This window comes from Porites lutea, chromosome 10, assembly GCF_958299795.1.
Source record: "Porites lutea chromosome 10, jaPorLute2.1, whole genome shotgun sequence".
Lineage (NCBI taxonomy): Eukaryota > Metazoa > Cnidaria > Anthozoa > Scleractinia > Poritidae > Porites > Porites lutea.
Genome location: NC_133210.1, coordinates 23996819 through 24014769, shown reverse-complemented (window position 1 = coordinate 24014769; position 17951 = coordinate 23996819). Strand labels below are relative to the sequence as shown.

Genomic DNA, 17951 nt, shown 5'->3' with positions numbered 1-17951 from the left:
TCATTCCTCTCAATTTCAGTCAGCGACTAAAATTAAGACAATAGAATTAAACCAAGGAAAAATCAGAAAGAGTTACGAAACGTGCTTTTGATCATTTTATCCTTTTATATTGGCCCGACTTTTTACAAGCCATGATGTTCGGCACGTTTAGTTTGTCTTATGTGATAGCTTCAGAGATAGCAAGCCCAGTGCCAATAGAAATGACGAACTCTTGAACTTCTGTTCACCTTTGTGTATATTATTTATTTATTTATTTATTTATTTATTTAGTCACTCACAAAACCTTATACAACATGAACAAAAGTTGTTAATTAAATTATAAAATTAATGTGAGAAGGAAGCCTAACGAAGCTTGAAGCTTATATTAATAGACTTCCTTCAACTACCTAATGAGCTAAATTCATGGCTTCATGCAGAGTGAGCAAGATCAGAAAATTAAGCGACAGATCGGCTATCAGTGAGATAATTCTTTAAATTTTTTTAAAAAACAAATATAGAAGGAGAGCTAATTAGTGAAATAGGCAACGAATTCCAGATTTTAGAGTCCAAATGAGCAAACGGCCAAAAAGATTGTAACATATATAACTTTCGCCATCGGCGACATTTTCTGATAACTTTTACAAGTAGAGAAACTGATTCATTGCATTCATGTGTCTGACTTGTTTAAGTTTTTTACATACAGTCAAACCTCGCTTTACGCGCGAACACTCGCTTAATAAGGACTCCTCATTAAAGGCCATTTGCGATGGCGTCATTTTACTACTGCGACCAGAACCCTTTAAATTTGGTAATCCCAGCGAGGATTAAATGACAAAACCCCTAATTTGCACAAGAAAGCTAAACCCCGAAGGATTCTGGTAGTAGTAAAATGGCGTCACCGTGTAAGTGGCCTATTATGGAACGTTTTCTTTGTCCCTAGGGAAAGAAAGCCGTTTAAATACGAACACCTCGTTAATATGGACACTTTCTATGGCCCCCCTCAGTGTCCGTATTAACGGGGTTTGACTCTCTATCCCGCTTTACGGACACCTCATTGTTACGGACAGTTTGCTTTGTCCCTGAGGAAAGAAAGCCCTTGCAATTTTTAAATCATTATGCATGCCGAGTTCATTTAAAAAAAAAAAATGTTTCTTTTTTCGTTTAACTCTTCACCCTTCACTCTTTTCGTTCCTAATTCCTCGCAATGATAGCTTTATGAAGGTTATAGATGTATAATTTGACGATGCTATTGTCCTCTTTTTAAAACAAAAAAAGTCTGAATTTTTCACGTAAATAACATGACCCGCTTAACACGGACACTTTCTATAGCTATATATTTAACAATTATTCCTCGAGCCCGAATGGGCTCTGAGTCAATAGCCTATGAGGCCAAGGGCGGAATGGGCTATTGACTCATTCATTCATTCATTTTATTTTGCCTTTAACAAGAAATACAACAACAGTATACAGAAATACATTAAAGATAATATATAATGTTCCAACTAAATTATTTACAAGATCAAATGTGTTAAAGGCAAGGAAGCCTATATAGAAGCCGGGGGCTTATAAACTATAGGCTTCCTGGAACTATAGGGTAAACCATACAAGTTAAGGGTACTGAATGAAAATTTCGATTAATTTTTTAAAAGAAAAAAAAAGATGAAAGAAAGAAGAGAAAAAAGAAAAAGAAAAGGTGTGTAGCTTAAAAAAGATTCAATTTAACTAAGAAAGAAGGAATTTTTTTAAGTCTTTTGCCAAACAAACTGATACTTTCACTGTTTTGAATTTCCCGACTTAGCGAGTTGAAAACGTAGGACTGATATGTCGATCCCCACACTGAAACACAATAAGTTAAGTAAGGGTAAACTAGACTATAATACAAGGAGCGCAAGGAAGTTTTGGGAAGGCAAAAACTAGACTTATAAATAATACCTATCGATTTTGATATCTTTCTAGAAACGCTAAGAATGTGAGGCTTCCATGACAAATGTTCATCGAGGATAACACCTAAAAATACTGTTTCTTTCACACGTTCAATAACATTGTTGTCAATTTGAATAGACATATAAAGTGTTTGCCTCCTTTGGCGTAGTTTAAAGACCATAAAATTTGATTTTTTAGAGTTAATGGACAGTTTATTTGCTCGACACTATTGGGTTAATTTAAACATTTCAGAATTCAAGATTTCAGGAAGCAAGTTAAAATCTTTGTGGGAGAAAAATATGTTTGTGTCATCAGCAAAAAGAATAAAGTCCACGACCTTTGACACGTTACACAGATCATTTATATAGAGTAGAAAGAGCAGGGGACCTAGTATAGAGCCCTGAGGCACCCCGCAAACTCTGAACTGATACCATTAAATTCCACATATTGTTGTCTATTGCTTAGATAGCTTTTGAACCATCTAAGTGCCGTGCCACGATCACCATAATGCTCTAATTTTGAAATTAAAAGTTATGATCAACGGTGTCAAAGGCTTTAGACAAGTCTATAAAAATACCAACTATGCATTCCTTATTTTCAATAGCGGAAGAGGTTTTGTCATATAAATTAACAAGCAAGAGCGTAAGCAGTGGAGTGATGCTTGCGAAAACCATACTGATTGTCAGAGAAAATGTTATGATTATTAAGAAACCTTAAAAGACAATTGTACATTACTGTCTCTAGGATTTTAGAGAATGCTGGTAAAACAGACACTGGTCGGTAGTTCGTAAATATATCCTGCTCACCAGATTTAAATAAAGGAATAACTCGAACAATTTTTAATTGTTTTGGTATAATGCCAGAGGTGATGGATAAGTTAATTATGCATGTAAGAGGTGAAATAATTTTATCAATAGATTCTTTAATTAAGTTCATAGAAATGTTTTCAAAACCCACAGCAGTACCTGAACGACAAGTACTGCATATTTCAATAATTTCTTGCTCATTTACAGCATCTAGAAATATTGAATTGACTAGTTTTGGGGGTAAAAAAAATTATGTGACTTTTCTGATACAGGAATTTTGCCAGCTAAATTGGGGCTAATGTTAGTAAAATATTTGCAAAAGAAATTAGCTATTTCCTTTGGATTGGAAATTTCTCGAGAATCTGCCCTAAATATAGATGGCAAACCACGCTTTCCTTTATTTCTATTAAGGATTTCATTTAGAATTTTCCAAGTGGCCTTGACATTTGATTTAGTTTTTCAATTTGTTTTTCATAATATAAACGCGCGCTTAGCAACTCGAAGAGAATGAGTAAGGGATCAATCTTAGCAGCTGGGCACAGAACCTTATATAAAAACAGTAACAGAATATAATATACAACAGCTTATATATTCCACTGCACCAAAATTACGCTATTTTAGTTGCTGTGTCACTAAATAACGCAATTTAATTAAAATAGCTCATTACTAAAAGCCCTTCTTACGAACGCTTTCTTTAACACTTAAAAATTGTGTAAAAAGTTTTTGTTGTCTTTTGTACGACTTATACGCATTTTCATTGGAAGAGTTAGGGTTTTTAAGGAAAGACTGATATAACTTATTTTTCTTCCTTATGGATTTAGCAAGACCTTTAGTAAACCAAGGCTTACGAAGATTGAACCGTTTTGCTTTCATTTTTCTGAGTGGAAGACATTTATCGTAAATTGTAGTATACTTTCCGACAAAGAGTTCATAAGCGCAAGAAGGATCATTTAAACCAGGCATTTCAGCCCAGTTTATCTTACCTAACTCATCTTTAAATGCACTTAGATTATGCGCATTTTTTTCACGAAAAAATACGTATTTATCCTTATCTCTAGTACTATTATTATACAAAAATATCGGTAAATGGTCAGATATGTCATCGAGAAAAAGACCGCTTATTGAGGGGCGAAGTGGATCGTTCGTGAAAATGTTATCTATTAACGAAGCTTTGTTCGCCGTAATTCTAGTGGGACTTAGAGCCCATTCGGGCTCGACGAATAATTGTTTAAGTAAAATCCAACTAGTTGGTCAAAAATATCGACTGGACAAAACAACTTTAACTAGCAAAACGCGATTTATCCCCCATTGTTTTGGTTTTCAAAGCTGCCGCTTTTCGCTACTAGTGGGCTATAACATATAGCCTAGTAGTAGCTCAACCAATCAGAATGCAGCATTGATAATAGACCACTAGTTGGATTTTACTAAATATATATAGCCCCCTCTGTGTCAGTATTCAAGGACTTTGACTTTTTAACAGTACTCTTTTTCAGACGCAGAAGACCGTCGAATGCAACTCCGTGGCTTTGATATCAACGACAACTTGGCCAAATCTTCTTTATCAATATTATAATCTCAAGTAATACGAATGGGACAGATTAGATGATGGAACACAAATGAGCTGAATATAAACTGTCAACTCATATAAAGAAAATAAATTAGAATTAGAATTAGAATTAGGGTTAATATCTTAGCGACTATTCGCGCCAGTCCCTTGCAACGCGAGTATAAATAAGAGCTCCGCATCTCATTTCTGCCCAATTCGCGTAAGTATCCATTCTCTCTGTTAACCGATTCTTGTTTTCGTAAGAAGGCTGACGAACCTGTTCCGCCCCGGCCAATGTTACACAAGCTCCAGCTCTGCTTCTAACAGCCCAATCGCCAGTACAGTGCCGATGACTTACTTTCCCTCGCCCATGTTTCTCCGGCGCTATACTCCCAGTTTGTTTACTGCCATTCCCTTGGCTTCCGTAAGGTTTTTACACGTTAATGTTTTGCTTTTGTATTATCCAGTAGCGGTGTTATTCGTACTTTCCCTCGCTAGCTGCAGTTTGTGCAGTGTTCTTCCCTCGGCCCCTCGTAAAGTTTTAGCGCTTTCCCTTCGGCTCCCGTAATTTGTTGCACGCTTTAGTTGTTAGTAATTTATGTTTTGCGTGTTTTGCCTCACAAACACCGCGTTTGTGCAGTGCTATTCCCTCGGCTCCCATAAAGTTTGTTGCACGCTTGTGTTGTATTTTGCTTTATTCAGTAATTTTTTGTTTTGCATGCTTTGCCTCACAAACATCGGGTTTGTGCAGTGCTTTTCCTTCGGCTCCCGTAAAGTCAGTTACACGCTTTTGTTACTCAGGCCACTTAAGGCATGACTATCTAATTAAATATGCATATTTTGATAGAATACTATTTAGAACGGTTTGCTAGTTCTATCAAGGATCCTGAAAATTGAACTACAAATGTAGCTTAATGGCCTTAGCAATATGAGTGCATTTTAGAAGCTTAAATTTTCGTCATGTGACTGATAATTGAGAATTAACGGTCAAAATATTTACTCTAAAATGGGGAGAAGATAATGAAAGAGCAGCAAGTTCTTTTAGGTACATTTCAGAGGCTATTGAAAAGGTTCTTATAAATTCGCCTTGTATGTGTGTTTACGTTATATAGGAATCGGTAAATAAAGGGAAAAGGGTCACGTGACTTATTAATTAGTTAAATAGTTAATCGGGATAAATAACATTTCCAATCATACAAGGCGAATTTACGATTTACACTGTTTATGTAACATTTTGGTAGTGAAAATTCCTAAGATTAAGGTTTGCAACCCTTCCCCGTTTAGGAAAACGTGTTTTGTGACGTCATTGACGATTTGATGTCACCTGTTATTTGAAATCACGTTCCACGTATTTTTTTCCTTGAGACACATTTGTAGTTCACTTTTCAGGAGCACTGATGGAAGCAAACCGTTCTAAATAGCATTTACTAAAATATGCATGTTTAATTAGGTAGTCGTACCTTAAGTGGCCTGAGCTTTAGTCAGAAATTTGTTTTGCGTGTTTTGCCTCACAAACACCGCGTTTGTGCAGTGCTATTCCCTCGGCTCCCATAAAGTTTGTTGCACGCTTGTGTTGTAGTTTTATTTTGCTTTATTCAGTAATGTTTGTTTTGCGTGCTTTGCTTCACAAACATCGGGTTTGTGTAGTGCTTTTCCGTCGGCTCCCGTAAAGTCAGTTACACGCTTTTGTTACGCTTTAGTCAGAAATTTGTTTTGCGTGTTTTGCCTCACAAACACCGGGTTTGTGCAGTGCTACTCCCTCGGCTCCCGTCAAGTTTGTTGCATACTTGTGTTTATTTTGCTTTATTACTTCGGCGGAGCGCGAAGTAAAGGTTTCGCGACGCTCAGGAATGTATCAAAGTTGCAATTTTTTGACAAGATTGGGCATGCAAAGTCTGTAGGTTTCCGGCTCTATTCGGCTATTTGACGAAGTAAGAGCCGAATTAGTTCGAGATATCTCGAGATCACTTCGATTTCTTTGATTTATCCTTTAACTTTTTCGAGGAAGAAAGAGTTACTATTTTGGCCTTCCCGGGGTTTGAACCGACTCACTTGTGTGACCCGTCAGATCAGAGGAGACTCTAAGTTGAGGGATTAGCCGATTGCGCTACTGCGACCCACGGTAGTTTAGGATATGAAAAATAGTTATGAAATGATGCACTAGTTTGGGGACAAGATTGGGCGTGTAAGTTCGTGACTTTTCGGCTTGTTTCAACTATTTCACGAAATGAGATCGGACTACTTCGTGATATCTTGAGATTACTTCGAGTTTAGTCTTAAATTACTCGAGGAATAAATAGAGGATATTTCGTGGCCGCGCAGAGACACGAAATTTCTCTTCGAGTGTTGAAAAACATTTCACGAGTGAGCCCTCCTTTCGAACTGTTTTATGATGAATTTAAAGTAACAAAATGCTGCACAAAGACATTTTGTCTTTGTTGAGTGTTACGTAGTAAAATTGCTTTCATGCGTTGCGTGACTTTCTCGAACGTTCTCTACGTTTTTGGAATAATTGTATAATTGCATGAATAATTAATTAGGAAGTGTTTACATTTCAGCATGAGTCAGCAGATTTGCATCAGTTACTGAAATCATAAAATATGTCGAAAAGCTACTACTATTCGCCTGTTTAGTATTTTCTAGAACCTTATGTCAAACGGTATACAAGTTCCAAGCGAGTTCTTTCGACGAACTAAGTTTTTTTTCCCACGAGTTGGACTGCTGTGTTTAGTCAAGTGTGACGAAGGTCGATTTTCAGGTTCTGTGTTTACAAGTTCGCGGAAGCCGTAATATATTTGAAGTTCAAGTGAGAGTTTGTTATTATTGGTAGAGGCTGTTTAGTTTTACTCAAAGTTCAAGTCAAGTTTGTGTTGGTGGATGCTGTGTTTTAAGTAATATATCAAACATGAGATGCAGTGTTTCATCACCAGATGAAACACAGAGAAGAGAGTTGAAAATACGACGCGCAGCGGAGTATTTTTGACGAACTTCGAGGTGTTTCATCTGGTGATGAAACACTGTGTCGAATGTTTGATATTTCTTCTCAAACAAAATCATTTTTGAAGGAGAAATTAAGGATGCAAATAGTAAGCAGTGTTTCATCCGATTTCCAAACACTCATTAAACATTAATTTCCTTTGTATTTTCTTAATGAATTATTAATGAGTTTGAGAAAGCTCTGTAAAGGCTATGTTCCTTTGGTGTTAAACTTCCTTGTGTTAATCCGACATCCCTGCGTGCTGATAGTCAGTGAATAATTGTCCTCAAAACATTCGAACTCGTGACTTTGAGTTTTAGCCAATTCCATGCTCAACGTAATTGACTCCTTACCCATGCCTTACATATCTTTAATCAGTACATGAGACTGCTATGCTGTTTTTGAAGCCTGATGTGACTAAGAAAAATAGAGAATTGTTTTTTAGAAGGATTTGTATGGAGTCATCAGAGCATATTAAACTGGGCTAATATCGCGGAGACAATTTGTCCTGAAATGCTAGTTTTTGGCAAGTAGGCCTCCAGGATGTTGCTCTTTTCAGAATATCCTGACAAATCCCATAATTTTACACCTTACTCTTACCATATTTGATTTCTTACTATTCCTCCGCATTTACAATTAATTAGTTCCACAACCACGACGCCGAAGTGTACGCTAGCTCCGTAGCGTCTTGTTCAATAATTTTTTGCTTTGCGTGTTTTGCCCCATCAACATCGGGCTTGTGCAGTGCTTTTCTCTTCGGCTCCCCTCAAGTTTACACCCTTTTGGTTTCCTTTGTTTTATTCAGTTTACTTTTGTTATGCCTGCTTTGCTCAACAAGCTCCGGTTTGTGCAGTGATTTTTCCCCGGCTCCCTTCGAATTTGGACGCTTTATTTCTTGCTTTGTATTATTCAGTTTTAAGTTTGTGTTCTGCGTTCTTTCCCTCACTAATTTAATTAATCTTCCTTCGATTCCCGTAAAGTTGGTTCATCACTTTTGTTGCATTTGTGCCTTATTTGGTCAATCTGTTCGGCGTGTTTTATTTTACACTGTTTACAGTGGTGTAAAATGTAATAAATTATTATTATTATTATTATTATTATTATTATTATTATTATTATTATTATTATTATTATTATTATTATTATTATTATTATGTTATTTCCCCGGCCCCTGTAGATTTTGAATGATAATGCCTCCTTTGCATTTTTCTGTAATTTGGTACGCGTGTTTCGCCACGCGGCCTCCAGTTCTGCGGGTTTACTCCCTTGTCCCAGTGTATTTGCCCCTTGTGTTCCTAGTTGTTTTTCTATTCTTTTAGTTTCTGTGTGCTATTCTTTCCTCGCCTTTTCCGCCGTCATTTCATATGTTTTTCTTCCTGCGCTTCCATGGTAGCCTGAAAGGGTGTCTAATGCCCTAGTCGGATTACTGACTCTCAGGCTGCCATCCCTTGGGTGGGTTTTTCTCGCGTCTTTTCTGCGCCTTAGGTTTCCTTTTTACCTTGGACCCTTATCTCCACTTTATTTGCTTGCTGCCACTCAACGGTTGGCAGCCTATTCGAGTTTTATCGCGCAGTCCTTTTGGTGTTCCCTGAAAGACCTCCTTGCCCAGCTCTCAGCAAGCATCAGCAGTCTAGTTGTTTGACTATACGCTGAGTTTAAGCACAAATCTTATGAAAATGATATGTTTATTGCTTCAGCTATTTCTAACATCTTTCAAAATTATAATTATTGCAGTTTAGAAATGGAACAGCTCTCTTTAGACATAAGTATTGCTAAAATTAGCCTCTTAAATTACTTTATTAACTGCTGATGGTTATCATACCGTCAAAACATGCACCTACGAAAAAAAAAGGAAAACAGATTTGAAAATTATCGAAGATTGTGTATAACGTGTACCTTGAAGGTCATTTTCACCTCTGAATTAAAATCGTTTCGATAATAAATCAGGAGAGGGCTTAATACTATAACCGCAAAGAAGAGTACAAAACTCTATCATCGCAAGGAAGGACTTTGACTAAGATATCCAACCGACCACAAGGGCTAGTGACAGAGCCGCTTCCCCGAAATCAGGGATGACATAGTGGACCGTTTTAGATTTCGCGCGGTTTTGCGCGGTTTAAGCTCTTATTTCTCTTTCTTTTTTTCCCATGTCTAACACTGACGTCACAGCGGCCATATTCGTGTTCCAAAACAATAAAAACGGCGGCCATTTTGATTTGCCAATGCATCTTTTGATTATTTTTATCACCAAGCTGTTTTCCAAGAGGGTGAAAAACTCTCTGTAGCTTCGTAGAAGCCTTTGAGGAAACAATCCTTGAAGAAATTAAAAGCTATGGCAACTAAACGGATTATCTTTTGTTAACGTGTTTACGGAATTGATTTCCTTTGTTCTCTATGAATTAGTTGCCCTTCATCAAGGAGAAAACCCAGCACAGAAAAAGAACCATGCGGTTCGAACATGTTTAATAATTGCTAAATCACAGTGTATCCATCATTTCTTACCTTAGTTATGATTATGGAGTAGCTTAAAACAGTTCCTTACGGAAAGCCAAATCGGCTGTAAACGCACTTGAACGGAAACACGGATAATGACCTCTTTTCACCATATCCAGAGGGTACCACCACCTTGTTGTGAAAGAACATTTTGTACCCAATGTACCTGGTCAAACATGAAAAAGAAAAATTCAGAGCTCCATCGTTATCAACAGGAATCCGAGTTGAAAAGAAAAAAAAAAAACAATGACAACAACAATTGTATTCCTCTCTCAACTGGACTTATTTTTACGAGAGAAAAACCGCCATTTTGTTACCTGCACATAGTATCAATGAAAGCAACTAAACGTTTAGAAAAATATAAACTTGGATTTCTGAAAGGCGAAAACCTCAGTGTTCTTTTGAACTTGTTTTCAAGGTTTTTGAATTATCATGTCCATCTATCGTATGATCAGTCCGTTCCCTCCTACTTAAAAATACGTCGTTCACGGTATTTACCAAAACCAACCAGGCTTACCAAGCTTTTTCAGATGATACTTTGAACTAAGAGTCATGTCGACAAAACTTTAACTGTAATTTTCAAGTGTGGCTACTGTATTTAGATTCTAAAATAAAATTTCACGTATAATCATAACTACAACAAAATTCTCAAATCTGATTAGTTATCAACTGCCCTGATTTCAGCCTTAATTGGACAATTTAATAGGACAGTACGCGTCATGCCTAAGTAAATGGAAAGTACGCGTCATCACGCACGCGCTTAATTGGCTTTTTTTACTACTAGCAAAACAAACTCGGAATTCCTTCTGGTTTGATTTCAAAAAGTGGCCTTATATATCATAAAGTTTGTTAAAGTTATGATTAATTGGTAACAGAACTTCGTGTCGTCCAATTCAGTTTGTTAATCACTCGTATGATTACAGACCGAATTGGACTCCACTCAGTCCTGTTACCGTTACTAATTACCCATCTAAAATTAAGTTCTAATAAATAGACCTTAGGCTCACCAACAACTGCGTGGAAACCAGGCTTTTATATACGCATCAGGCCTTGAGCCCGGCTACCAGAGAAGCATGGAAAGACCAGGCTAACAAGGCATTACTGGTTAAGATTTTACAGTCAAGGTTAGGCTCGCCCATCCGTAACACAAAAGACTGGTAAAAACAGACTACGCTTAATAGGGTTAACCTGGCCTAGCAGGCTCCTGACAGGACTTTTGAAGCATTTAAGAGGTCCAAAATATATCTAACAAAATAATATTGATTTTGATTCTTCATACATTTAACAGCGCTGAAATGACGCGAGGACTGGCTGCTCACGAATTACCAGATCATTTTAATGATACGTATTTCAGAGTTCACTTTTACCTCCGAACTGTTCCGCAGCCTTCCAGTGGAGCCTTTATAATAACACTCTTCTTGGTCACATAATTCACACCACAGCTGGGATCGTTAAGATGAAGGAGACTGGCATCAGCTCCCGAGGGCAAACTGTCACGTGCTATATGAGCCACCATGTAAGAGGGGAAGCATGAAATAGTAAAGGCAAACCTGGGTCCTATGAGTAAAAGTCACGAATCTGAGACTACAGGCATTATTTATATCTCAAAATATTCTAGAAGAGTAAAATGCTATATTTTGCTGACGTGGTTGTACACGTCATGTGACGTCAGAACACTCGGGGTAAGGAAAGGCAACTTTATTTATACACAGTATTTCCTTCAGGCACATTTTCATTTAAGTATAGAGAACTAAATACCAAACTAAACTAGAACCCGAGATAAAAATTAAACAAGAAAGATGATAAGAAAAAACCTGCTATACAAGGAGGACGTGTGTAAAAATTGCGTATCGCTAATTTAAGTAATTTTGCAATCGAAATGAAGGTATTTTAATGTTGGTTTAAAAAACATTAAGGGATGATAATTGCCGAACCTCCAGAGGCAAGCTGTTCCGCAACACACTTCCGCTATATATTACAAAGGCTCTTTTATAAAACTCAGTGCAAGTTTGTGGAATAGCGAGCATGCATTCATTCTCTCTTAGGTTATAAGTAGTTAAATTGCAGTGACGAACATTAACGTATTACATTCGGTTGACATAACAGTTGATCGTTAACGTAACATTGTTAGCCTAAGCAACAGATGGTCCTTTACATCGGCGACATTTTTTGCTGCCTTCGCCCCCACTTTTGCTAAAGATGCGTAAGGGAGATAACATGCTCGGGGAGGGGGGGGAGGGTAATTTTTGCTGGATATGTGCCGCTGGCCTCTCAGAGCCTTTACCCCATTATAGTCTATTCTGTGGCCAATTACAGACCCCATCTTAGTCACGTTTGGGGAAATATGTAATTTTCGCGATCCCAACTTAGTCACTTTCTAATTTTACGAACTTACCCATTTTTTAGATTGAATGAAGAACACTTTTTACTTTTCATCTACAGTACAAACATTCTGGTATATTTGCTAACCGTAAATATGAAGAACTTTCTTACACCCAAAAATCCGAGAATGTGCGACCTCATTCTAGTAACTGTATTGAAAATGCGACCCCATTATAGTCAGTCCAGTCGTGACTACGAGCTATCTCTCTTTTTTTTCTTGGTCCGTCGAGCAAAACGCCCCCGTTTCTCGCGTCTCGCGGCTTCGCCGCTCAACGCTCGCGCGCGCGTGCACTCCCCTAACTAAATCTGAAGAAAAAGAGACACTGCTCGCAGTCTAGTCGTGAAAATGCGACCCCATCCAACGGCACATCCCCATTAGCCTCTTGTAAGGAAGTACCCGGCACCCCCGGGATAATATGACATCAGTGCTCTAAAACACTGGGCATTATTGTCCTTTTCGCTTGATTGATAATTTGTGTAAATTACTTACTCGTTGTTGAAGGCCGAGGAGGATGCATTGCTGAAAAAATACGAGAAAGTAAAACTGAATTGAAAGTTGGTTTCAAAACAATAATCCTATTGTAATAAACACAAACGTCAGTGTTATCAGCACAAGGTCTTATTCGCAGGGGTTTCGGGCGTGACTACCGCTAAAGGTCCTTAATGCGAGCCCCAACCCTTAAATGACCGTAAGTCTACCGTAAGCTTCAGCATTGTTTTCCTTTTCGCTTGATTGATAATTCGTGAAGCTTACTTACTCGTTGTTGAAAGCACAGGAGGATGCATTGCTGAAAAAATACGAAAAAGTAGAACTGAATTAAAATTTGGTTTCACAACAATAAACCTATTGTAATAAACACAAACGTCAGTCTTATTAGCACAGGATTTTATTTGCAGGGCTTTCGGTGCGTGACTACGGCTAAGCATGTGTAATCAAATGGTGACGAGTGAAATTAGGGAATAATTTCCTTAATTTCACGAGTGTACAATTTGATTACCTATTAATATCATGGGTGACGAACTACGTTAGCAATCGTGAATTTTTGACATGTTTAGCCTGGATCGTATCGATCGAGAACTCCATTCTTAAATGTTTAGACCTTAAATTTGGCTTAAGTTCCGAATTTTCAAAATTTTCTAACAAAATACCTGTTAGAATCCTTCTTAATGCTCTCTTTCGTATGTTCAGGTTTTCTAAGGCGTCTTTTTGTGCCCTAACATCTTCATTCACGGCATTTTAAAACTCCGTCGCCATCTTGACACTGAGACGTACGGAAGGATTAACGTTGAAATTTCGCGCCAAAATTAAGGAGAAATTCTTCACTTATGATATTGAGGTCCTTAACGCGTGCCCAAACCCTTTTAAATCTACCGTAAACTGCAGCATTGTTGTCCTTTTCGCCTGATTGTTAATTTGTGTAAATTACTTACTCGTTGTCGAAGGCGTAGGAGGATGCATTGCTGAAAAAAATACGAGAAAGTAAAACTGAATTAAAATGTGGTTTCAATACAATAAACCTGTTGTAATAAACACAAACGTCAGTGTTATCAGCACAGGATTTTATTTGCAGGGCTTTCGGGCGTGACTACCACTATAAAGGTCCTTAACTCGAGCCCCAACCCTTAAATCCACCGTAAACTTCCGATTTTTAAGCCCCTACCTATAAGCTCCCCCATTTATAAGGCCCAGCTGCTAGCTCTAAGCAAAAAAATACATCCTGTTTTTAGCCCTGTTATAAATTGGCAAATTGGTGTCAAATTTACTCTCTTTGGATAAATAAATTGGCGTTTGTGATAAAAGATAAACATACTTATTTGCTTACAAATAGTTATTTAAGCTTAGATTTTGGCATTTAAAATGATGTTTCCTCTCATAAATTTTTATTTAAGTGCGATGGACAGTCATTCCAGACGTGAAGTGTTAAATATTTCATATGAAATTGCATGATTTCTTTTCTTAAACCCGTCACCAATTTGTCAATTATTTAAGATTTTAAGAAAAATGTTCTCTCGATGATCGAGTTTTATATTTTTGAGGCAAACTTAACAAGTTAAAACAAATGATTATCCTTGCCGTTGGCAGGTGTGGCCGGTTTTTTCTTCTACCAATATAACACTTCAATCTTCGAAAAGAAGGATAATGGATAGTAAAAGCAAACGCAGTCAGTATTGCGCGAAATTGACGGTTTTTACACCCGGCTGGTAGAAACTTCTCTGACAGTGAAAGAACCTGAGCAGATAAACTGTAAGAAATGCAGATAAGGAATGAAATCAAGATGATGTAACGTTGAAATTGCCATTATTTTCTGGTGACTGCGGTGAGAATTTTCATTGGGGGTTGCTGTCTTGGTTGTCGTCAAGCTCAGTCTCTGAGCTAACTTGCCATGGGGAGAGAAGGAGCCTCCATGTCAATCCCTAGAAGGGGAGGGTGTTGTAAAAGCGTGGTATGATCCGTTAGTCTCTCTGGAGACTCAGTTCATTGATCATCTGCCAGCCGTCAGTTTGTCATCCCAAATTCTTGAAATGTTTCAGGCCGATTCGCCAGTGAAAGGTTTCCCCTCACCCACGTGCTCGGCTGCGAGGCCGTGTCAGGTCTGGGGGGTGACGTGGCCTTGAATGCTCTGCTTAGGGCTAGCTTAAGTCTTAAGCTGCCTCTGTCGAGTAGAGCCGGCTTAAAGCAGCTACAGATGGCCGGGTTGAGAATAACTTTTTGATGGAGATGAATTCAATCTTTCTCTAGCCAGGAACCTAGAGTAGAGTCACCTTAAAAGGCTAATGGGTAAGAGCTGAGTTTCTTTACAATATTTACTTTATGTAAGTCAAGTTAAGCTGTGTGGCCTAGAGTTTCCAGCTGGTGCGGCCGGAAGATGTCATTGAATGGTGACAGGAGAGAAGAAATGAGGCGAAACTGGGTCCGGAGGTGGCCTCCTTCTTCGTGAAATGGACCTTTTGCGTCCAACAGTTTTTTCAAATGAGCAATTATAAAAACTAAGAGCGTAACCATTTTTTTTTTCTCTTCTCCTACTTTCTTCCTCCTCGCTCTTGCTTTTTCTCCTTTCCTTTTCCTTCGTTAGTGTGATTTGAAGTGCCTTTTGAAGCCTTTTCACTCAATGACGGCAAATTTCGTTAGGTTGGTTCTCAAAAAATAGGCTAGATATATCTGTCTGAGTTACTTAAAACGTGGCCAGTAGGTTTTCGCTTGGTTCCGGGCGCAGCCCGGCTCTGGGCCACTGCGGTCTCCAAAAAGGTAAAGGGCTTGACGTCTTTGACGGCACGGGTGGACCCAGGGACTGCCTTAAAGGTGGATAGGTGGCTCAGGATTGAGGGCTAAACTAGAGGGGTAGGGAGGGGGCTATTTTAACACATTCCCTTGTAAAGAGCAGTGTTTACTAGGGGCTTTGACTGGCATCTTATGTTTACTTTGCCCGAGCCAGCTGAATCAGGCGTCTGCTGCGTCACCAGGGGGGAGGCGCAGGCAGTAACCCAGTGTTCCTGGTGGGCAGGGTGAAATTCTTGGTACTTAGCAGAGGACCTGTAGACACTCACTGAAGCCATGTTCACATAAATTGTAACGTTCAAATTACACGTAAAATCTTTATCATCATTACCGTAATCGTCATCGTCATCGTATTATTATTATTTTAGTGTACCAACTCTGAGGAGTTCATACTGTCTAAAATAGACCAATCTTATGCATGAAAGTGAAACGAAATATCCAAGTTCTTTTGCCAAAGAGGTAGGTAAACCTGTTCGCTTTTTTTCTTGAACAAAATACACGTATCACTTTTTTTCCTCTCATATCACTTTGAAATATATACTATTAGTTTGCAAAGATGTCAAATTAAAAGATATAACTTGAAGTGTAATCTATCCAAAACATTTAAAACGGACTTTTCCTTTAAGCTAGAATCGCCAACTTCAGGTTGTAAACGGTTAACTGATTTTCAGTGTGCACTTTGCACTGTCACTTGACATTTTCTTCAGTTGATTTGCAGTTTGCTTTCTCGGCGAATTCGTTAACATACCGACCGAGGCGGGCGTTTTTTATGAAAGGTTTAATAAAAAAATAATAAATGATATTTTGATAACTCACTGTGAACTGGATATTAAATTACACTTGATGGATTGGTATTTCCGTGCAATTTGAGGTGGAATTTATATTATGAGCCAGGTTGTAAGTTCCCCTTTAGTATCCCTATCACGTTTGTTTGTTTGTCAGCTTTGTTAAAAATAAACTAATGGTAACTACTGGATTGACTTGGAGCTTGACATACTTGTATTAAGGAGCTGTGTATCAACTCTGATATTCCGCCCCAATATGCCATCTTTGATAGCATCTTCCAAAGGCTTCAAGGGGTCGCTGATGTTTCTTTCAAATCGTAGGCGAACAATAGCAATGGTACTTCCTTCTCTGAAAATAAAATATATCTTAGGGCCCATTTACATGGGGTTGGGTGACCCCAGGTGGGTGAGGTAGCCAGCTCAGGTGGGGAAAAAAATAAAATTGCCATCCCTTGGTGCCTCTCTGAAGATTATTGAATGCTATCAGAGCACTTAAAAAAAAACAAAAATGGTATGCAAACACCGTGTTTTCGCGGTAAATTCTCTTCTATTAGACAGCCTCTCCACACCTTTCATGCAAACATGATGAGACATTATTATCGCGAAGTGTCGGATATTTTCTTAACCTACTTTATATCATGAACTTTCCCAGAAGCTGGCAAATGAAGACGAGAACTTAGCATCGATCGCGGTTTAAGCTAGCCTGATTCTCAGACTTCTGTGGTCGTTCACGGTCGAGAGGGAGAGGAGCGAAAGGGACCGAGAACGACCTCGGACGTCTGAGAATCAGGCTAGGTTTAAGCATGTTTAACTTGTTTTAAAAACAAAAAATTTTTGGAATGAATGATAAAACTGCTATTGGCATAGATAAGGCTTTCGTATGATCTGCGAAATTGTGCAGATCTCCCCTTTATCTCATCATTATCATACTAATGTCCATCCGGTAATTGCTAAATAAACTTCCATTTTTAACAAGGTTATGACCCGACTGTCATTAGTATATCACGGATGTAAATTAACAAATTAAAGATGAGTTTCAATTCTTTTCCAATGCCCTTCAGCTATCGTTTATTCGGATACAGTTTTCTTCTGTTTTTTTCTTTCTTTTCTTTTAACAATTACACGATTGCATGTCAACGATAAACTGCTACATATGTCATATATACCTGAATTCCACAATAGTTATACCATATAGTTGCTTTTCGGCATTTTGAGATTGGGAGTAGATTCTTGCAATCTGTTAAAGAAACAGGTGAAATTCCTTCAATACATTTGATAGCAGACTGATAAAAGACAGACACCCTGTTGAAGCCACAGATGTAATAAAACCCTTACATGTAAATCCCGGAAGTTCACAGTATTACTCAAATAGATATGTGCAGTTTTCCAGTCCTAAGTGTCGTTAATTAGCCGGGGTTTTTGGGTATTTTGTTTGGTGTGGGTTTCCCATCATTTCAGCTTGTAAGTAACCTAAAGAGCGAGGAATTATTCAGCCATTGCTTAATTCTGTATTTCTCGGTTATTGAGCAAATGAAAATGGAAAGTACAGACGACAAAAGGGTAATTGACTTACTTCTGATATGACGTTTGATTTCAAGGCTTTATATTCAATTGCATTGGAGTTGTTAAACGCTTGCATCCATCTGATGTTTGTAATTCTAATTCCAAATTCATGATCCTCACACTGGTTTTCTGGACCTGTCAAACGTAGACATAAATAGAGATAAGTAATTATATTTACTTAAAAAATTAGAAGCAAGCTATGAGAATTGCTTTACCAACA

At 38.1% G+C, this 17951-nt stretch overlaps 1 protein-coding gene across 4 annotated transcripts in view; it reads right to left on the bottom strand.

Moving 5' to 3' along the window:
- LOC140949909 (uncharacterized) overlaps window positions 1–17951 on the bottom strand; it is a 192482-nt gene that overhangs the window by 155715 nt on the left and 18816 nt on the right. Inside the window, exons 4-11 of one of the 4 annotated variants that reach the window (XM_073399059.1) lie at window positions 17742–17866; window positions 17335–17405; window positions 16381–16517; window positions 13538–13567; window positions 12597–12626; window positions 11092–11281; window positions 9734–9890; window positions 8900–9068 (exon numbers count right to left, since the gene is read on the bottom strand). In XM_073399059.1, coding sequence (XP_073255160.1) covers window positions 9770–9890; window positions 11092–11281; window positions 12597–12626; window positions 13538–13567; window positions 16381–16517; window positions 17335–17405; window positions 17742–17866 — 704 coding nt within the window. In that variant the 3' untranslated portion in view covers window positions 8900–9068; window positions 9734–9769. Of the gene's footprint in view, window positions 1–8899; window positions 9069–9733; window positions 9891–11091; window positions 11282–12596; window positions 12627–13537; window positions 13568–16380; window positions 16518–17334; window positions 17406–17741; window positions 17867–17951 lie in introns of those variants that run through there. The other 3 variants (XM_073399060.1, XM_073399061.1, XM_073399058.1) reach the window with 3 other exon arrangements.